A 22578-nucleotide genomic window follows, 5' to 3' on the forward strand; every position below is an offset into this window, starting at 1 on the left:
ATCTGCATAACAATCTGACATAAATCTTTGAGTTGTTATGCAGAAGCTGACACCCCCTTCTCCCTGACCCTCCCCTCATCCCCGGTGGAAGCTGGTGACTACGTGTTCACCACATGTAGACCCCAGACTGGTTGGAACCAGAAGGTTGATGATTAAGACTCCCCAAACACCACCCTGTTTCCTCCCCACCAACCAGTCAGAAGAAAGTCATGCTCCTGGCAGCCCTCACCTCAAATGTGGCCTTTAAAAGCCCTTCCATGAAAGCCATCGGGGAGTTCAGGTCTTTTGAGCATCCCTTGCTTGGTCCCTTCAATAACTGCTGTACTTCGCTGGTGGCTCAGACGGTAAAGAATCCGCCTGCAATGGCTGAGACCAGGGTTCGATCCCTGAGTCGGGAAGATCCCCTGGAGAAGAAAATGGCAACCCACTCCAGTATTCTTGCCTGGAGAATTCCATGGACAGAAGAGCCTGATGGGCAAGAGTTCATGAGGTCGCAGAGTCAGACACGACTGAGCGACTAACGCTCTCACTTTCCTTCAGCACACCCTGGGTTTTGGTAGATTGGCTTTACCACTGGAGCGGGTGGGCGGTAGAGGAGCAGACCCAAGTTCAGTTCAGTAATGGTTTCTCTAGCACTAAGAGTGATTCCTTCCCACACCCAGCCTTATCTAAAGATCTGAATAAAGCAAGGAACTGAGAGTTTAGAAGTCCAGGTCTTAGTTCTCACTCCATTCCAGACTTGTGGTAGGGCTTTAGAAAGCCTCAGATTGGTAATTAGGAAACCTGAGTTCTATAGTAGTAAATAACAATAACCCTATAATAACTACAATTTATTGGGAACCTATCTAGTACTAGGCATTGTACCACATTGCAGTCGAGGCAGTAGATTATCGATTATCCTACAATATCCCCTGTAAGGTAGTGGACAGTATCCCTATTTTAAGATGAAAAAACAAAGTTCTCGGAAGTTATATAATTTTCCCAAGATCATACAATAGTTTGATAAATCTTAATCATAATTTAGGTTTAAATCCAGGTTTCACTGCCCCAAATTCATGTTCCTTCTCTTTCTGTCTGATGTCATGACATTGAGTAAGTCACCCAACCTCACTCACTCACTCAGCTAAGGTTTTTCCCTGTAATATTAGAAGCTTAGACCAAGTCAGTGGTTTTCAACTAGAGCTGTACATCAGAGTTGCCTGAGGAGCTGTAAAAAAAAAAATAATGCACAGGCTGCACCCCAGATTCACTAAATCAGACTCATCTGAGTGAAACCTAGGCATTGTTTGTTTGACTCCCAAGTTGATTCTAATGTGCTGCCAGAATTGAGAATCACTGACAGTGATGTCTAGAATCTTTTCCAATTACTAAAACTCAGAAGTTAAAGTCTCAAGAGATTCTGGAGATTTTCCTTTTTGACTAAAACTGTAACCTCTCCAGTGTAGATGACTAAGACATTTTGGATTCCTTCTTACTAAATTATCTTCCTTTTCCCTTTAAACTTCTCCTATGGAACAAAAAAAAGTAGTGGGTTCTTGAAATTACAGACATTTAAACTTTTAAGAGAAATTTTGTAGGTTCCCAGAATACCTCCACCCCTTTTATTGACTAAATAGAAGGGGAAAGGGCACCATGAGAATTTGATTATTCTGATCCACACTGAGAGGACAGACAGTGGTAGCAAAATGAGGAAGTTTAAGATGCTAATAACTGAGCTCTCAAATCATCTGCTTGCCAACTTGGATAAGAGTCAGGTGGGGGCCGTGGCCTAGTCCACAAGTGAGACTCATTTATTTTTGCATGTGAACTGGAATCACTCGTTGTTGAGCTCTCCAAATCTTGAGCTGGGAGAATTATTGTTAAGAGCCGAATGGGAAGAATGGATAACACAAAATAAATCCTTGCAGATACAAAACCAACACTAGAAAACTGTTGACCATCATGCTTTGTTTTGTTGGGCTATGAACTGTAGAGTTTTGCTTGGAAAATGCTTTGATACATATAAATAGCAACACAGAGCTGACGGATACAAAAGGCTTTATGTATAAGATAAGTGAGTAGAAAGCACATTTTTAAAGCAGATGGAGAATTGTCTCATTAAGTAGATTTTTAATAACTCTCTACAGTCAAATTTATCTCACTTTATTTAATGATTTCCCAGACAAGCTTACTTTTCCTTTAAATGCTGCATGATTGGACTTCACCTCTCCAGCAAAGAATCAGAGGGAGAGTTCACTGGAATCAGAAAACAAAAAACCTAAAAAGGATGGTCTGTACGCTGGCTGACTCTGTCAAGCAAATTATTCCGATGGCTTGAAATATTTTTGTAAATGTTCACCCCTTCACTGTCAAATTCACCCCAAAACAGTTCTTTCAGTAAACGTGAACAGAGAGAATACAATGACTACAAACTGAATTAAACAAATCCTCCTCTCTAGGACCCAGGTTCTAAGAATTCCCTAAAATAAGAGTTTAAACCCAGTGGGATGTCTTTCCACTAACTGTCTTCTTTAGGAAAATGACTAAAAATTGGACTGAGTTGTCACAACAAAAGTAAAGAACAAAATCAAAGAACATTTGATGGGGCTGATGGGTCTTTATCCTATATATATATATATATATATATATATATATATCTCACAGTCACCAAATCATTGAGTAAAATAAATCTCAAGTTCATTCAACCAATTTGCTATGAAACCGAGATGAGTATCTTAGAGGCCACATGCTTCTGGGACTCGAAAGCAAAAGTGTGATGGCGACAGTAGGGTTATCTCTGGGACATGTTAAGTTTCTAAGAGGTCTGTCCCAAGCAAACATTTTAATTTCAAATGCTTTTGCACTTACACTTAGATCTTCCACCTCCTGCAACCCGAGAACGACCACCAGGATGCAAAACAGTATTTGTGGGCGGCCTGCCTGAAAATGGGACAGAGCAGATCATCGTGGAGGTATTCGAGCAGTGTGGAGAGATCATTGCTATTCGGAAGAGCAAAAAAAACTTCTGTCACATTCGCTTTGCTGAGGAGTACATGGTGGATAAAGCCCTTTATCTTTCTGGTAGGTGTTTAGTCATGAGGACTGTGCCCACCAGGCATGACACAGAGGCTGGGGATCAATGTGTTTGCATCTGTGGCAGCTAAAGTGAAAAAGTGAAAGTGACAGTGGCTCAGTCGTGTCCGACTCTTTGCAACCCCATGGACTATACAGTCCATGGAATTCTCCAGGCCAGAATACTGGAGTGGTAGCCTTTTGCTTCTCCAGGGGATCTTCCCAACACAGGGATTGAACCCAGGTGATTGGGCTTAATGGCAACCTCTCACCTTCATAGATGGAAAATGTAAGTTACAACCCAATGTGTTCCTTTAAAGTTCCCATGTATCAGGATGGGGAACATATGTAAATCCATGGCTGATTCATGTCAATGTATGGCAAAAACCACTACAATATTGTAAAGTAATTAGCCTCCAACTAATAAAAATAAATGGGAAAAAAATTTTTTTAAATAAAAAAGAAAAAAAAACCACTACAATATTGTAAAGTAATTAGCCTCCAACTAATAAAAATAAATGAAAAAAAAATTTTTTAATAAATAAATAAAGTTCCCATGTAGTGCCAATTGCCATGTTCAGTCACTTCAGTCAGGTCCAACTCTTTGGGACCCCATGGACTGTAGCCCACCAGGCTTCTCTGTCCATGGGATTTCTCCAGGCAAGAACACTGGAGTGGGTAACCATGCCCTCCTCCAGGGGATCGTCCCAACCTGGGGATCGAACCCCCATCTCCTGTGTCTCCTGCATTGCAGGTAGATTCTTTATCATTGAGCCACTGGGAAAGCCCCAGTTGCCGTGGGATAACTCCAAAACTCCTTACTTGTAGCATTAAAGGCCTTGATTATCTGTTCTTCCTGTCACCATTATCTCCTAATCCTTCCTTCCCATACTATGTCCTAACCACACTAAACTAATTCTAGTTCCCAGAATGGTGTTTTTTGCCTTTTCCTCTGACTAGAATTACCTTTCCCACCCCACCCACCATACATGCATCTTCATAGTCCAGAGCTCCAGCTCAATCACAACCTCTTCTGGAAAGCCTTCCCTGAGCTCTTTCCCCACTCTGCACCAGGTTGGTTTGGGCACCCCTTCCTCAGAGCTTCCCCCGCACCTGGTGCTTCCTCCTGACAGACACCTATAACACCGCATGAGAACTTTCTCTCTCCACTTCTGTCTCCTGCAACAGCGCATGAACTCCTTTGGGGAAAGACTATGTCTTCCATAACTTTGAAACCCCAGCATCTAGCACATAACCCTGGTACCAAAGTAGATGCTCAACAATAACTATGGAAGTCAGTTAGTTATCAAATATTGACTGATAGAATGCTAGGTGGCCAAGGAGATGGCAAAGACTGAGGCACACAAAATTCTTGCCATCAAGAATATTACACTCTGAAGATGGCAAAATATGACACATATGTAAACAAGACATATCAGGTACCAATAAATGCTATGAAGAAGATAAAAACAGCTAACACACCTGGGGTTGCTAGGAAAACAAGCATTCTCTGACATTTGAATTGAGATTTGAACAATATGAAGGAGATTGCCATGCAAACACCTGTGGGAAGAGCATTCCAAATTAAGGAAGAGCACATCAAAAGTCAAAGACCCTGAGATAAAAATGGACTTGGTGTGTACAAGCAGAGGAGAGAAGGTAAGCATGATTGGAGCCCACTAAATGAAGGAGAAGCAGTGACAGGAAATGAAGTCTGAGAGGTAAACACCACCTGTGTTGGGCCTTTAATCTTTACCAGCATACCTCATTTTATCACACTTTGTATTATTGTGCTTTGCAGATACTGTGTTTTTTTTTTTACAAATTGAAGTTTTGTGGTAACCCTGCATTGAGCAAGTCTATCAAAGCCATTTCCCCAACAGCATTTGGTCATTTCGTGTCTCTGTGTCACATTTTTGTAATTCTTGGAAAATTTTTAAAGTTTTTCATTATTTGTTTTGGTAATCTGTAATCTTTGATATTACTATTGTCATTGTTTTTGGGTGCCACATATAAGATGTACCCCAATAAGACGGCGAACCTAACTGATAAATGTGTGTGTTCTGACTGGTTGTTCTCCAATCTCTCTCCCGCTCCTTGGGCCTCCCTATTTCCTGAGACACAACAATATTGAAATTAGACCAGTTAATAACCCTACAATGGCCTCTATGTGTTCAAGTGAAAGGAAGAGTCTCTCACTTTAAATCAAAAGTTAGAAGTGATTAAGCTTAGTGAGGAAGGCATGTTGAAAACTGAGATAGGTGAAAAGCTAAACTTCTCATCCCAAACAGTTAGCCAAGTTGTGAATGAAAGGTAAAGTTCTTAAAGGAAATTGAAAGTACTACTTCAGTGAACACACAAGTGATAAGAAAGTGAAACAGATTTGTTGCTGATATGAAGAGAGTTTTGTCTGGATAGATCAGACCAGCCGTGACATTCCCTTAAGCCAATGCCTAGCCCAGAGCAAGGTCCTAATTCTCTTCAATCCTGTGGAGGCTGAGAGAAGTGAGGAAGCTGCAGAAGAAAAACTTGAAGCCAGCAGAGGTTGGTTCATAAGGTTTAAAGAAAGGAGCCATCTCCATCACATAAAAGTGCACAGAGAAGCATCAAGGGCTGATGTACAAGTTACAGCAAGTTATCCAGAAGATCGAGTGAAAATCATTAATGAAGGTGACTACAGTAAGCAACAGATTTTCAATGGAGATGAAACTGCCTTCTATTGGAAGAAGATGACATGTAGGAATTTCACAGCTAGAGAGGAGAACTCAATGCCTGTGTTCAAAGCTTCAAGGGACAGACTGGCTCTCTTGTTATGGGCTAATGCAGCTGGCAACTTTCAAGTGAAGCAAAATCTCATTTACCATTCTAAAACTCCTAGGTCCCTTAAGAATTACGCTAATTCTACTCTTCCTGTGCTCTATAAATGGAACAACAAAGCCTAGATGATAGCACGTCTGTTTAACAACGTGGTTTACTGAATAGTTTAAGCCCACTACTCAGACTGACTGGTCAGGCAAAAAGAAAAGATCCCTTTCAAAATGTTACTGCTCATTGACAATGCATCTGGTCATGCAAGAGCTCTGATGGCTGTTAATGTTTTCATGCCTGCTAACATAGCAGCCATTCTCTGTAGCCCATGGATCAGAGTCATTTCAATTTTCCAGTCTTATTATTTAAGAAATACAATGAATAAGATTATAGCTACCATAAATAGTGATTCCTCTGATGGATCTGGGAACAGTCAATTGAAAACTTTGTGGAAAGGATTTACCATTCTAGATGCCATTAAGAACATTTGTGATTCATGGGAAGAGGTCAAAATACCAACATTCCCAGGAATTGGGAAGAAGTTGATTCTAACCCTCATGGATGACTCTAAGGGGCTCAAGACTTTGGTGGAAGAAGTAACTAAAGACGTGGTGGAAACAGCAAGAGAACTAGAATTAGAACTGGAGCCTGAAGATGTGACTGAATTGCTGTAATCTTAATGATAAAACTGTAATGGGTGAGGAGTTCCTTCTTAGAGATGTGCACAGAAAGTGGTTTCATGACATGGAATTTACTCCTGGTAAAGACGTTATGGAGACTGTTGAAATGACAACAGAAGATTTAGAATATTACACAAACTTAGCTGTTTAAACCAGCGGCAGGGTTTGAGAGGATTGGCTCCAATTTTGAAAGAAGTTCTACTGTGAGCAAAATTGATCAAACAGCACTGCATGCTACTGAGAATGGATGAAGCAAACTTCATTAGTGTCTTAAATTTTAAGAAATTGCCACAGCCACCTCAACCTTCAGAAACCACCACCTTGATCAGTCAGCAACCATTAACGCCAAGGCGAGACCCTCCACCAGCGAAAAAGATTACAACTCACAGAAGGCTCAGATGATGGTTGGCATTTTTTAGCAATAAAGGATTGTAATTAAGTTATTTACATTTTTAGGCATAATACTATTGCACACTTCATAGACTACAGTGCAGTGTAAACATAACTTCTATATGCACTGGGAAATCAAAAATTATGTATCACTCACTTTATTGTGATATTCACTTCATGGTAGTAGCCTGGAATTGAACCTAAAATATCTCCAAGGTCTCCCTGTAGTAAAGAGTTTATTATTCTGGGTAAAACAGGAAGCCATTGAAGGATTTTAAGGATAGAGTGACATGATCTGGTATACATTTTAGAAATATCACTTCTAAAGTGATAGATTGATGTAAAGGATGGACTGAAGGATATCTGCAAGTATGATGACTGAAGGATGTGGAGAATGCTGGTGAGTGGTGGTTAGATAACTAACTATAGTATCCGTCTAATCCAGAACTGATAGTGGCTTATATACTATGGTAGTTGGAGTGGAGATAGTAAGAACTACTCTGCATAAAGTCACTTGTTTCTGGTGAGGAGACTGAGGTGATTGGAACTGGAAGCTCCAATACTTTGGTCACCTGATGTGAAGAGCCAACTCATTGGAAAAGACCCTGATGCTAGGAAAGATTGAAGGCAAGAAGAGAAGCGTGCGACAGAGGATAAGATGACTGGATAGCATCACCGACTCAGTGGACATGAATCTGAGCACAAACTCTGGGAGATAGTGAAGGACAGGATAGCCTGGTGTGCTGTACTCCATGGGGTGGCAAAGAGTTGGACTCAACTGGGCAAGTGAACAACAGCTCTTAAACATTATAAAATGAAGCCCTTTGCCTTTTAGGGTGGTTTCAAGATAAAGTTCCATGGTCGATCTTTTACTTATCTTGAATTATTGTTCATTATGGGGCAGTGGACAAATAAAACTGAAGGCAGAAGATGGAGTAATTGGAAAGGGCATAGAACCATTAACTACTTCCTTGCTTAAGGGTTAACAGTTTGGAAGAATTAGGTCCAAGTGCTAGACATTTTCCAGAATCTTCATTCATGTAACAGGCACTTGTTGGACGCCACTTTGTGTAAGCTATTGTGCTGAATGTGGTGCAGGGTAGAAAACAGGTAAAACCTAGTTCTTCCCCTTAATGAATCTAAGGTTAGCATGAAGTCTTACATTCATTTATCAAAGAATCATTGAGCACCAGTTAGATACCTATGCAATAGGCCAAAGAAAAAGTAATGCGTGTTGGAAAAAGTAGGCTGGTAACATGGGAGAAGTGAGGAGGCAGATGTAGAATGCTCTTTTTACATTTGCTAAGTGCTGTAAAATCCAACTCCTAAAGATTTAACAGCACTTAGCAATGATAACAGAGCATTCCACAATAGACTATTTTAATAAGAACTTAAAGGTCTTGAAAAGCCCTGAACAGTTGTACATAAAAGACGACATGCTGCTCAGGAGGCATCCATCTAAACATTGAGATCAGCTCTGGTAACAGCCACCTGGAAATGTTCTCACGGCTGCCAAAGCAAAGAAGATTGCAATCAGTGATGTGAAAACAACTAATTTTTCCCTTTAAATTTGAACCTGCTCCTTGAAAGTTTACAAGTGCTAGAAAACTCCTGAATTGGATGGCTGTTCTCCCACATTGTAAAAGAAAGAGATTTAAACAAATAAAAATCCCTTAGAAAAGGGCCTGGAGAGTTCCCCTCTGGCTCCAGGCAATACACTGGGGAAATCACAGTGATCACTTCTTTTGGTTCTTGTCTCTTAGCGATCTCTGTCTTCAATACCTGATGTCCAGAGCCTTAAAAACCATTGTTTCATATATTTTGTCCATATTTTTAGTAGTTTAAGGCAGGAGTTACTCTGCAAGCTTGTGCTGAGAATGAAATGAGATAAATGTGTGTGGAAGCACCTAGCTAAGCTTCTGAAACTTAAAAGGCTAATAACAGTAATTTTAAAAAGTTTTTTGTTGAGATTTAACTTGGGTGCTAAAGCTGCGACCAAAAATGGAGGTGGGGACTTGAATCCTGGTTTTCTGAATCCCAGTCCCGTACCAGTGTACTATAAGCACGCACGTGCTAAGTCGCTTTAGTCGTGTCTGACTCTTTGTGACCCTATGGTCTGTAGCTCTCCAGGGTTGTCTGTCTGTGGGATTTCCCAGGCAAGAATACTAGAGTGGGTTGCCATTTTCTCCTCCAGAGGGTCTTCCTGACCCAGGGATCGAACCCCTGTCTCCTGCATTGCAGGCAGATTCTTTACTGCTGAGCGACCAGGGAAGCCCAGTATAAACACACTACCTCTTTTTCTTTTTTTTTAAGGATTCCAAATTATATGTCGGCTGGATCACATACCACTTTCCATCATTTCTATTCTGCACCCTCCCACCCCACCCCCTCAAATGGTTATGCATCACCAACTATGTCTAGGAAACAATATGGGGGATTGAAATGTCAACCTGATATATTGAAATTTTATCAAGTGTTTTTGGTGATATGACTGACACTGTTGAAGTTATCCAAAGGCAGTAGAGCTTGAAGCCAGCTTTTTCATTCTTCCCAGCCCATGATGCCATATAAGGCTTGTTCTTGATACTGTTACCCACAGAGCCTCCCTCTATCACAGGTAAGGTGGCAGATGGAGGAATCTTGGACTATATTATATTTTATGTGGCTTCCCAGGTGGCTCAGTGGGTAAAGAATCTGCCTGCAATGCAGGAGACCCAGGTTCGATCCCTGGGTCAGGAAGAGCCTGGAGGAGAGTATGGCAATCCACTCCAGTATTCTTGCCTGGGAAATCTCATGGACAGAGGAACCTGGCGGGCTATGGTCAATAGACTCACAAAGAGACACTACTGAGCACAGACGCCAACTATGGAATAATAAACTTTTATCAGAGACAGAGAGTATAATCCAAGCCTGTAATGTTCCCCTTGTAGTAGTGGGAAGAGAATATGGAGTTACGTGGCCAACTGAAACCACTGCGACTGCATCTGAAGGACGCAACTTGGAAAGCAACTTGCAGCCACTTACTCACTGGGCTGCTCTGGTGCTCCTCTCTCTCCCTCTTATGCACTTAGGTTACCGCATTCGCCTGGGCTCTAGCACTGACAAAAAAGACACAGGCCGGCTTCACGTTGATTTTGCACAGGCTCGAGATGATCTGTATGAGTGGGAATGCAAACAACGGATGCTAGCAAGAGAGGAACGCCACCGCAGAAGGATGGAAGAAGAAAGGTTGCGTCCACCATCCCCGCCTCCAGTGGTCCACTATTCTGACCATGAATGCAGCATTGTTGCTGAAAAACTAAAAGGTAAATGAAACATTTGAGCTTGGCAATTAGCTCTCTTCTTTGGAGAACTCTCTTCTTTGGAGAAATTTAATAAATGTCTTTATATTGTTGGCAGTTATCCTCGAATTTCCCACTGAGGGATTCTAGGCATTCCCTGCAGATAGAGAGGTGTACCCAGTAATTCAAGAGCCAAAGAATCTGTCCCTCTCACTTGTGTCTCTGATCCTTCACTGTCTCAAGTGATGTTACTTTTTCTCTCCATACATCAGGTGATTAGGAAGAAACAGGTTTTTTCCACTTTTCCACATCAGAGAATTTTAGCTGTGAGCCATGACTGGAGACCTGTAAGCTCCCCTACCCCCTTTTATTGTGGATAGCAAGTTAGTTTTGAATTCTAAATCAGAATAAATCAAGATGATAGAACTTGTCGTTACCTCAGGAAACTCTGATAAAATTCCATTTTATAGATGAAAATTGGAGGGCCAGAACTTACACTGTGTGTCCTTAGATTACTCAAAGACTTAGCTACCACCAACTAAAAGAGAATGTCTTTAATTACAAAATGGTCAACTTATTTCACACAGTAACTATAGAGACTTTTAGACTTTGCTAAATCAGACTGCTTTCCCTTTAGTTTTGATTCCTGTTCCCCTTGCTTGACTCTCAGAACCATTTCGCTAATTTAATCTTAATTGCCCTGCCTAGTCTCTTGTGTTAGCTCAAATCCAGTTTTTTCATATGGTTGATTTTATTGGATGAGGGCTAGTGTCCTGTCGGTCTTACTGATGACACCAGCACTGCTCTAATGGCAAGAATTTTCCTTGCTTCTTGTGCTCTAGGCTTAGCAAGCTGCTGCTAATTCCACTTTGCAAATAGGTCTCATTCACAAAACTTGTTGGCACCATATAGCCTAAGGGCTCCACACAATACTGAAATCCTTTGTTTGGATTGATTTGTCTTCCTATAAGAGAAAAGCAGAAAACAGAGTCCAAAGTAGAGGCACAGAAATAATGGGATGGTTAGAAAAGCTGGAAAGGCTGAAAGCAGACACCAGGTCCAAGATTTACCTACTTCCATAAGACCAAACAGCTCACTTTGAATTTTTCTTAACAAAATGAATTTGCTTGTTGTGTGGACCTCATGCAAAAAGTGAGCATTGATGCATCAAGTATATGTCATTTATTTTTTAAAAACTGAGCATCAACATAAAGACTGGTATGTAAGTAATGAAATGAAAAGCTGCTCTAATGGTGAGGCTGACTTCCCATTACATATCTGCACTAAAAAATGCAAGTGGCAAGAAGTTCACATTATGGTAAGAGATGGTTCCTCTGGTTGTAAGGGTTCCTGGGTAGAGAGCTATGTAGAGTCCTGAAGTGGGCTTTCAGTGGGATGCTAATGGACTCTCCATATCTGGAGCCTTTAACAGCAAAATGTGTAAGTGGTATGTCAGAAAGCTGAATCAGAGGCTTTGGAAGAACAGTGCTACTATTTTAACATCAGAGAGTGACTCCTAACTAGCTGGAGAAATCCACTTGAAGGTATCCTCAGGCAAGAGAAACAGGATATGGAGAAATGTCAAAATAGAAAAAATTACATCAAAATAGGTTGTGACTGGGACTGAGTGGAAGGCCTGGGGCTGTGGATGGAATGCAGGAGTGATGTTAAAAAAGGTCAGACATAAGTGTTTATACCTAAAGAATAGCCATTTAACTCTTTCTTAAGCCTCCTCCCAATGGATTCCATGGATCCAGGATAAAGTTACCATCAAATTCAAGTTAAACTCAAGACTCAAGCTTACTTATGCTTCTTAAAAAATAAGATTATGGAATTCTGAAGTTCTCTCACCACTAATTTATACATTATACACACACACATACAGAGGCATTAAAAACTACAATATCTGGAGAAGGAAATGGCAACCCACTCCAGTCTTCTTGCCTGGAAAAATCCATGGACAGAGGAGTCTGGCGGGCTGAAGTCCATGGGATTACATGACTGAGCATGTGTGCACAAGGGTGGAGGGAGATGGGTTGGAAGCAATAAAGTGGTAGAACTAAAAAATAAAAAAATAAAAAAAAACTGCAATATGTGAAAACTATATCAATGAAGAAAACTTTGTTTAAGGAAAGAAGAGACACACTTGTTCTGACAACTCTTCATAGATTAGACTACAACCAATCTTACTACTTTGGGCATCTTTCAGTCTTTCAGTATATCTGCCTGCTGGCTGCCTGTGTGTTCACACACGTGTGTGCATGGGTCCTTGCCCTCAGCAACTCATTTTACAACTGTCGCCAAAAAGCCATGGTGGCCTCCTTGCCAGCGTGTTGGGAAAATAGATGGAGATTTGGTCACTTTCGATGTCTCTAAGAATAAATTCTCTTTTTCCAGATGATTCCAAATTCTCAGAAGCTGTGCAGACCTTGCTCACCTGGATTGAGCGAGGAGAGGTGAACCGTCGCAGCGCCAACAACTTCTACTCCATGATTCAGTCGGCCAACAGCCACGTCCGTCGCCTGGTGAACGAGAAAGCTGCCCATGAGAAAGACATGGAGGAAGCAAAGGAGAAGTTCAAGCAGGCCCTTTCTGGAATTCTCATTCAATGTGAGTGGAAGTCAGAGCTCTGCTGGAAGCATGAGCGGGCACTTCACTTAGTCATCACTCTCTCTAGACAGGAGCCAGGCCTCCAGAGCCATCCTGTGTCAAGAAGCACCGCCCTCTTCATCACTGCCTTGTGCTCTCCTTATATTGCCAAGTGCCCAAGCTCCAGTTTCACAGGAATCATGTATGCACTTCCCATGTTCATTTTCTCTGGAGTATCTACTTCAGCTCCTTAGAAACACTGACACTTAGACAACAGGCTTGTGCTTTTACTTTCCCTGGTTCTCAAAGTAAGTTAGAAGCAGCCTCAGGCTCCAGTGGAAAACTCAGAATTTCACTGCTGAAGTTAGGATCAGGATTGGTAAGCTTCTTAGCTTCAGATTTGCCTCATTAGTATTGTATAGTATGCTTTTCAGGTACTCCATTTTAGGGATAAATTGTAATTATATTTTCTGAGGTAATTGAATAAAAGCCAAATTTGCTACTTCTACCTTTTATCTTTAGTTTCCTTTGACATCTCCTTTACCGATGTCAGTTGATCCTGGGAGGGCACAGGAAGCCACTGAAATAGCCATTTTCAAAAATTAGTACCACACCAAACCTATCTCTTAAATGAGACAGGGCAGACAAACTCTCAAATTATGGTTTTAGTTCCCCATATTATAAAACTATGCACTCTTCTCTTTTCACTGAGAAACTGTACTCACATTAGGAGTGAGGGTACGGTTTTATGACTTTGGTTTTAAACAATCATGGCCTAGTCTTCTCATATTTGACTTCCCATACTTGATTTATACATAAACAGAATTAAGGAGGAGTTGTTTCATTTTTCATTTTTATTCTGAAAGTTCTATGGTCATAGAATCTGAGAGGAGAAAGCATATGTTTTTAAGACTTCAGAATAAATGGGAAAAGAGAGTAGCAAGCCTCATGGGAATATAAATCCTTAAATCATCAGTAAACAAGCTATCAATAGGGCTGCAAAGAAAGAAATAACACCTCTGAATTTTCTTACTGTGAACACCCAGCCAGGCAGAGGATCTTGTCCTTCTTCTCTTTTCCCAGAAAAATAGTCATGACTGTTTTCCCTCTCTTGAACTAATTGCAATAAAGCCCCGGAATATTTGTACACATTTCCTCATTTGATATTTTAAGCAACCCTGAAAAATATTTTGTAGGACTGCACTTACGTGGTATTCTTGCAAAAAACCTGTATTTCTCTGGTCAACAAGCCTATCTAAGTAGACTTAAAATAGGTCCCATCCACTTTAGGTTTTGATTTGTTGCTTCTGGTTAGACATACCTCAGAATAGTAAGAGGGATAGATTCCATTGAAATGAAGCATTCAGGCTCATTCTGAAGGGCTAGTTTATGAAAGAAACCAATGGTCACAAGGAGCTGATATAGTTCACTGCTTGTTCGCATGCTGTACTGGGTCAGTAGCGCTAAACCACATTCACCATGACTCTTGCCTCTCCTGCCTGAATGAAAATACACTGCCTGTATTAAAGCTTTATTCACCATTTCACCCCAAATCTTCTAGAGTTCATTTTTTCTTTATGTATACTGATATCTTTGCCTTTGAATCCTCTTTAAACTCATGGTACCCCAGCACACATAGCCTTTTTTTTTTTTTAAGCACAACTCTAGTCGAGTAGTGTCATAGGAGACACACCAAGCTGATGCTTCTCTTATTTCTTTTCTCCTCTCTTTTGCCATCCCTGGGCTGATTCAACTGTTGATCTGACGCTACAGTTGAGCAGATAGTAGCCGTCTACCATTCCGCCTCCAAACAAAAGGCTTGGGACCACTTCACAAAAGCCCAGCGTAAAAACATCAGTGTTTGGTGCAAACAAGCTGAGGTTAGTAACTTTTTACTTTGGTAGCCCCTCAGGGGGACAGTTTCTTTCTTTAACAAGTTATTGATTTGGAGTTTAGCTAGAATTAAATAGTGCCAAGCTCCCACGGCCACAACAAGCCCCTAATGAAATACTGAGACAAGTTCTATAGCCTGTCCCTGTGTCCTGACCACCTGCTGCCAAAAGGTAATAAATGCGCACGTGTTGTCTTGAATGCATTCTGCTGGATGGAAACCTTAGTAGTGAAAATGTAGCTGCGATAATTAAAAGTTTACTTCTCTAAGCTAGCTAGTCTTGGGTACAACAATAATTACTGACCTGTGTGTCTAGTGGTAGTGATATTAGGGCTGTCTTATTTATTAGAGCATCTTGACAATTAAAGCTAAAAGCTGCCTGGTGGTACATTGGTGCACTGAAATTTCTGAGCTTCTTTTATCAAACCCTCTCAGCCATCTTTATAGGTGGCAGCTTTAAAGGTAACAGAGGACTCTGATTTCAAATTAAGATGGACACACACCTCTCTGCTTGTGCTCAAGTGACATTTTAAGCGTAACACTAGAATGTATCTGATGGGATTAGGTTTCTATTCTAAATCCAAGATTAAAAACTGAGATGGGAGGTTTGTTTACACTGATATGCCTTTGGAATGGTGTGACATAGGCCTCAAGTTCTTCTTTTCCTACGGGTAGCTTCCTTACCCAGTCAGCCCTGACGCCGTCAATCTATGTATGCAGCAGCTTTTTCAACTTTGTTTCTGAGTCCTATTTGCCAGTCTAGTTGCAATCCCATTGTATCTATCAATGTACGTTGTCATATTCCTTAATATTTAAATAGCATTTGTAGGGAATTTACATATTATAAATATAATAATGGGCTTCCCTTGTGGCTCAGCTGGTAAAGAATCCGCCTGCAATGCAGGAGACCTGGGTTCGATCCCTGGGTTGGGAAGATCCCCTGGAGAAGGGAAAGGCTACCCACTCCAGTATTCTGGCCTAGAGAACTCCATGGACTGTATAGTTTGTGGGGTCACAAAGAGTCGGACCTAACTGAGTGACTTTCACTCACTCACTCACTACATATTATAAAACACTTTCACACTGGTTATCTCACCTACAGGAGCCTCCCAGTAAATGTGGTGTAGTGGAAAGAACTCGGGACTTGGAGTAGACATGAATTCAAATATCAACTCTGACTTATTATAGCTGCGTGATTTTGAGCAAGTTGGTCAGCCTTTCTTAGTCCCTATTTCTTCACCTGGATTCAATGAGATGAACTATGTAGACAGTATGAAAATGCAAATTCTATATAAATGAGAAATAGTATTATTTCAATTGATCATTAACAACTCCATAAGGAATAATGAGTAAGTAGAGTGTCTGTGTTTTACATGTGAGAAAACTGAGACATGGAAATGTTAAGTGATGTACACAAAATGACACAGCTGGTAAGTGGTCAGTTCAGGACTGGAAATTCTTCACTCTGCACTCTGGTATAACTGCTTGGTGGTCCTGAGCTGGTCGTTTAGTCTTTGTGAACCTCAGTTTCCTAACCTATCACATGAAGATAGTGATCTATCCCTTCTGTCCTTCATGAGAATACATGACATAGTCTGTGTGGCAACAATTTGAGAACCATGAAGAGCATTTAGAGGAAGATAAACCCACCCCTGTTCATAAACTGACAGTCTCTGAGCCATCGGTTCTGGCTCAGCCAAGAGATTGGGGAGTTACTGCAGAGAAATCCTTGACAATCTCAGCCCAGTAGAGGGTAGAGTCATACAAATCCAGAAAGTTTGTAATTGTTTAAAAAAAATGATGATTAGGATCAAAAAAGGAAGTGATTGCCTTACTGTAGCACAAAACGGTTTTAGAATGCTAGAGCTACCTCATGTTGTGGAGCCCAACAGACAAAATTCAACATTTCAATTCAAATGTGTACTAAGCACATTCTGTGTCTCAGGAATTATGACAGGCAATGCAGAATGAGGTGGTCTTTGTCCTCCATGAGCTAAAAAGGTTTTAAAAAGCGATCAAGGGGAGGGTTGGAGTTTAGCACCTAAATTTCAAGTAGCCAAAATCTTTAGTTGGACTAATTCAGAAAAATAAAAGTTGAGAGAAAAATGCTCAATATGTCTTCCCATTGTAGAAAAGCCATACTAGTCTCTACCTTCCCTTCAAAACACATACCTGCATATCCTTTTTAGGGGTTGGAACAGGCTGTCTGAAGTGCCCCGCCCATTACAGAAAACCCTACCCTTTTTCATAGGAGTGGCGCCTCTTGTTGGAGCACTGACTGACCTAGCCCACAACCCTTTCGTAAACAAATTTGCAAAAATGGTCTCCATTAATACTATTCATCAAGGCTCTCTGTAGTTATACCAAGCCCACATATCTGGTGGCTATATGCATGCATGCATGCACAGTCTCTCAGTCATGTCTGACTCTTTGTGACCCCGTGAACCATAGCCCGCCAGTCTCTTCTGTCCATGAAATTCTCCAGACAAGAATATTGGAGTGGGTTGCCATTTCCTTCCCCGGGGATCTTCCTGACTAAGGGACTGAACCCTCATCTCTCACGTTTCCTGCATTGGCAGGCAGAATCTTTACCACTGAGCCACCTGGGAAGCCCCTGGTGGCCATATGCTTGAGTTTAGTTACCTCCTCAATAAACTTAGCTATGCTGGTGAGCTAGCCATTTCTCTGGGGCTGTGGAGAGCTGAGAGTTACACACCCTGTCACCTAGTATTGCAGCAGGCAGGGCTTGCTTGATGCAGTGATAAGGACATGGCCAACATAACTTACTACATGTTTGGTGATGTGCCTTGCAGACTTTGTAAAAACCTAGAAAAATGCTTCCTGCCTGTTGGATTGGACTAAATTAAGGTCTATCTTGAATACTGCAATCTTTATAAGTAAAACTGCTGACAGTGGAACATAGCTCATGGCCTTGCTCTAGCATTGTATTCCCTAAACCTAGAAGATTTCTTCTGCTTTACATTGGTGCCTTTTAAAAGCATGGTGTTAAATTTTTTTTAACCTCTGTGTACTTTCACTTGATGACAGGCAACGCTGAGGACTAGAAGGTGGTATCCTGTAGAAAGTGACAGAACTGTCCTCTTAAATTGGGGCTGCCTCTTAGAACCCCGCAGAGAACCAGAGTATCTCAGTGACTTAATCAACTAAACTGGCTTTTTCTTGATGTAGGCATCAAAGCTACAACTCCTAAGCTAGGGATTTCATCAAGGTAGAAGAGTCTGACACTGAACCTTTTCTGCCAGTTGCCTCCGGAAATAAACCAGCTGGTGACCTCCTCATGTCACAGAGTACCTGTTCTTTGTCTCACTGTCATCCTCCTTCCAGCAGCCAACACTGGCTCACTCTGGTGAGAGAAGGTTACAGAGTAAGAAGAAAAAGTCCCCACTTTCAGGGAGCTAAGGGCACTCACTGGCAGCATCTGCCAGGCAGACTAGTTTGATAATGAGTCTTTTTCATTGGTTTACTTTCCTGATTTATGTGTGTGAGGCTTCTGCTGATATAATTTGAAAGGGTAATAAAATAAGGGAAGGCTGATGTCCCTCCCCTTAATAAAAGTTAGCATCTTCAGTGACTTTACTGACAGTTCTGAGTGTTGTGGGAACCCTTTTTCTATGAAATCATTGAAAACCTGTGTATTTCTCTTACTGAGATCATGGCCTACATTACAAGTTAGGTGGTATTAATATATAAGAAGCTAAAGCCATAGTGGTAGGCACTGGAAGATACTCTGTTGCACTCTCCCTGATGTGAATTTTTATATCATTGGACCAGAGAAAAGGGACATGGTGATTACATACTATTAATAGCATGCTTGTGAAGTGAACTACTGTGATTGCTAAAGTCATTCCAAACTCTGAAGACCTGGTTGCAGATAAATGTTCAAGTCATCTGCATACCCTCGTTTTAGGACCCATTTGCACTAACACTAGCTTTTGCTTTCAGCCATCAAACCACATACCAACAAAATTTGGATCAACCAAATTTGTATTTCCATTATGTAGCATACAATAGACTTTGATTAAGAGCCTGTGTTTGTGCTTTGGTTCATTGGCTTGAACGATATCTCAGAATCAAATTTCTACATATGCATAGGAGTTATCTCCCTTTCCTCTGCCCTTTCGCCACTACTGTTAATGTTCAAAGTCTGGGTAAGTACAATTTTGTAATGCAATTCATAAGGAACTTTGCTTTTCTTATGGTTATGTTCCTGTCAAAAAACATGAGTAAGATGAATTTAAGTCCACATAAATTTCTTGGAAACTATATAGTTAGATAATTAATGTTCAATGATTTATGATTTGCCTACTTTATGATAAATCAAAAATGTCAGCTGGTACCAAGATGATTCTTTTCATGCATTTTCCTCTGTCTAGGGTTTTCGTTTTATTCTATGTTGAAAATACTTTGTCCTCCATTGTGGAGCAGTATGTGAATATCTAAGCTTCACAAAAAGTTACCACATGGAGAAGGAAATGGCAACCCACTCCGGGATCCTTGCCTGGAAAATTCCATGGACAGAGGAGCCTGGCGGGCTATAGTCCATGGGGTCACAAAGAGTTGGCCACAGTTGAGCGACTGAGCACAGAAAAGACTCAAAGGCATCATAATGCATTTTGAAAAGTCACTAACAGTTCACTGTTTAAAAATATCGCAGGTCTACTATGGGCAACAAAGTGGTGTAAAAACCTTAGGAGGGCTGTCTTACCTTTTTTGATGTACTCTATCAGTGACGTGACCCAGTCAATTTCAGGTAGAGATTTACAAATGAAAATTTCTGGAAAATGTTTTTTCATGCCATTGCCACTCAGTTGCACTTCCCTGGTGGCTCAGATGGTAAAGAATCTGCCTGCAATGTAGGAGACCTGGGTTTGATACCCTGGGTAGGGAAGATCCCCTGGAGAAGGAAATGGCGAACCACTCCAAGTATTCTTGCCTGTAGAATTCCATGGACAGAGGAGCCTGGTGGGCTACAATCTATGGTGTCGCAAAGAGTCGGACATGACTGAGCAACTTTCACTCACTAGTTCAGTTCAGTTCAGTCGCTCAGTCGTGTCCAACTCTTTGCGGCCCCATGAATCGCAGCACGCCAGGCCTCCCTGTCCATCACAAACTCCCGGAGTTTACTCAAACTCATGTCCATCGAGTCGGTGATGCCATCCAGCCATCTCATCCTCTGTCGTCCCCTTCTCCTCCTGCCCCCAACCCCTCCCAGCATCAGGGTCTTTTCCAATGAGTCAAACTCTTCGCATGAGGTGGCCAAAGTATTGGAGTTTCAGCTTCAGCATCAGTCCTTCCAATGAACACCCAGGACTGATCTCCTTCAGGATGGACTGGTTGGATCTCCTTGCTGTCTAGAAGAAGTATAAATTCCTTGGATTGGCCACTCATTTGGCTTCAGTACTGGATCCAACAGTCAGGATGGGAAAACGGGCAAATCTAAGAGGCAGCTGTTTCTCTTGCTGCCTACACTTCAGTGACTCAAAGTCCTCCTGCTGCCTGCTCCTGTGTCCCACACGAGGTAGAGTACCTTCCCTAGGTAAATGCCACCTTTCAGTTCTTCACTCTGAAGGTTTTCATTAGGGCTTGATTCCAAAAGTGGAGCTTTTTTGATCTATCAGAGAATATAGAAAATAGGCATCTTAGATATCAAGTGCTTTAATGGTAAGGTTTTCAAAGTATTAAAATCTCATTTACTTTACTTGGAAGTGGTGTCATTTACTGAATGCTGTCCCTATGTTTACTGTCATCTGCTGCCCTATAACTACTATTGTTCTCTTTGCTTATTTATACTTATAGAAAAATAATGATACGGGCCTTGGTTTCTGTGTAGCTAAGAAGGATTGGCTAGTGGTTAGAGGGCGCTAAGCTCTGCCACTGTGCCTGTCTGGCTGAATATCTATCTGAGAGCAAGCCTCTCCTTAGTTCCGCCCCCCCCCATTTCATTATCAGCTAAAGGAACTGGTAATTCTTGTTTTTGAAGTATTTTGAGGCATTGAGGTAAAATTTGCCCTTAGGTCCATTATTTTTCTAGGGATTTTTTGAAGCTGGGAAAGATCTCTAGATAAGCTGTATCACTTAGTTATTGAACACTTTATACTTCTAAGAAGAGATTACACTTTCTTGCCCAGCTGTAAGCAGAAAAGATGCTTTGCAGATGCTGAGCAGCTGCAGGGCATGTTTTAGCTATCAGTTAGATCCTCCAGCCCTGGGACATTTCCCTAGAAAGAGTACAATTTACTCTTCAGAGAAGCACAATAACTTTCCCAGAGTTAGACAACAGGTCTGTGAATTGAAAGTTAGTCTCTGCTTATACCCTCTGACAGTCTACGTTTTTGTTAGGCACCTAGGAGAGCCAGGACTTTTCCTAATGAAGTAAGTTGTACAATATTCGAATTTGCCAGTGTCAAACCTCATTGTGATCACCTTTCCAGTAACAGCTCTTTGATAACTGAAATCCAGACTCCTGAGATAGAATGAATTCTTAGAAATGAGCAATTCCGTTACTGTTCTCTGTGCAATGAGTTTGAATAAGACATAGTAAATCTCTCTCTTGACACAGTCCTCTAAAGTTCATTTTTTCTCAAGCAAGTCATTATTTTCTTCTATTTTAAGTAATGCCCCTGCAGCACATGGAGGATCCTATGTTAGTATTTCTATTTTTTTTCTGTTTTTTCCCCATTACTTCTTAGCTATCAGTGATGATACTGAATAGCTCACTTTTTAGTAGGTCCTTTTATTTATATTTAGTGTAAACTTACCTTGATATAGAAATATTTTTCCTGATAACAGGAATGAAAAGGGAGAAAGGAGAATATTAGCTGAAGTAGTGATTAACTGTAGCATTAATTATTAAGAAATCCATTTGAAATATTTATAATCTCCCTAAATGGAGGCAATTTTCACCAGACAGCTTTGGACATTTCCTGTATTATGGCCCAATTGGGGCTAACCTAGGCAAAGAATTCTCAGCTCAGTGTGGAGGAGCCCCTGACAGGCTTCAAGTGGTCTCTAAATGATTGCAAGCTGTTCAAAAATAGAGTTCTCATACATGAATTTTTTGAAAAAGTGACTTCTCCAATATTATCTCAATCATTTCCATTGTTCTTCATACCAGATCTGTTTATATCCAGTAGCGTGTCCCTTCAGCCTGAAGACCTTTCTTCAACTTTTCTTCTAGTGCAAGTCTTTGGATGACAAATACATTTACATTTGTCTGAAAATTTATTAAATGTCATCTCTATTCTTGAAAGAATCTTTCTCTGAATGTAGAATTCCGAATAAATAGATATTTTTTATTTCTTCTTGCACTTTGCACTTTAAAGATTTGTTTCCCTAACTTCCATCTTTTACTGTTTTTGAAAGAAAGTTCTTACAGGTATGTCAATTAATTATGGGTTTTACCTGCTGATCGTGAATATTTTGCTTTTAAGTCTTTGGATTCTGTTATATTCTTTTTTTTTTTTTTTATTAGTTGGAGGCTAATTGCTTCACAACATTTCAGTGGATTTTGTCATACATTGACATGAATCAGCCATGGAGTTACATGTATTCCCCATCCCGATCCCCCCTCCCACCTCCCTCTCCACCCGATTCCTCTGGGTCTTCCCAGTGCACCAGGCCCGAGCACTTGTCTCATGCATCCCACCTGGGCTGGTGATCTGTTTCACTATAGATAATATACATGCTGTTCTCTCAAAACATCCCACCCTCGCCTTCTCCCGCAGAGTCCAAAAGTCTGTTCTATACTTCTGTGTCTCTTTTTCTGTTTTGCATATAGGGTTATCATTACCATCTTTCTAAATTCCATATATATGTGTTAGTATGCTGTAATGTTCTTTATCTTTCTGGCTTACTTCACTCTGTATAA

General features: G+C 40.9%; 1 protein-coding gene across 9 annotated transcripts in view; it reads left to right on the top strand.

Annotated features, from left to right (window-relative positions):
- Positions 1-22578, top strand: part of ENOX2 (ecto-NOX disulfide-thiol exchanger 2) — a 281078-nt gene that overhangs the window by 225505 nt on the left and 32995 nt on the right. For all 9 annotated transcript variants that reach the window (XM_043457528.1, XM_043457530.1, XM_043457524.1 and 6 more), the window contains 4 exons: positions 2854-3060; positions 10001-10234; positions 12608-12820; positions 14573-14679. In XM_043457528.1, coding sequence (XP_043313463.1) covers positions 2854-3060; positions 10001-10234; positions 12608-12820; positions 14573-14679 — 761 coding nt within the window. The remainder of the gene's footprint in view (positions 1-2853; positions 3061-10000; positions 10235-12607; positions 12821-14572; positions 14680-22578) is intronic.

This window comes from Cervus canadensis, chromosome X (assembly GCF_019320065.1).
Source record: "Cervus canadensis isolate Bull #8, Minnesota chromosome X, ASM1932006v1, whole genome shotgun sequence".
In the NCBI taxonomy this organism is placed as follows: Eukaryota; Metazoa; Chordata; class Mammalia; order Artiodactyla; family Cervidae; genus Cervus; species Cervus canadensis.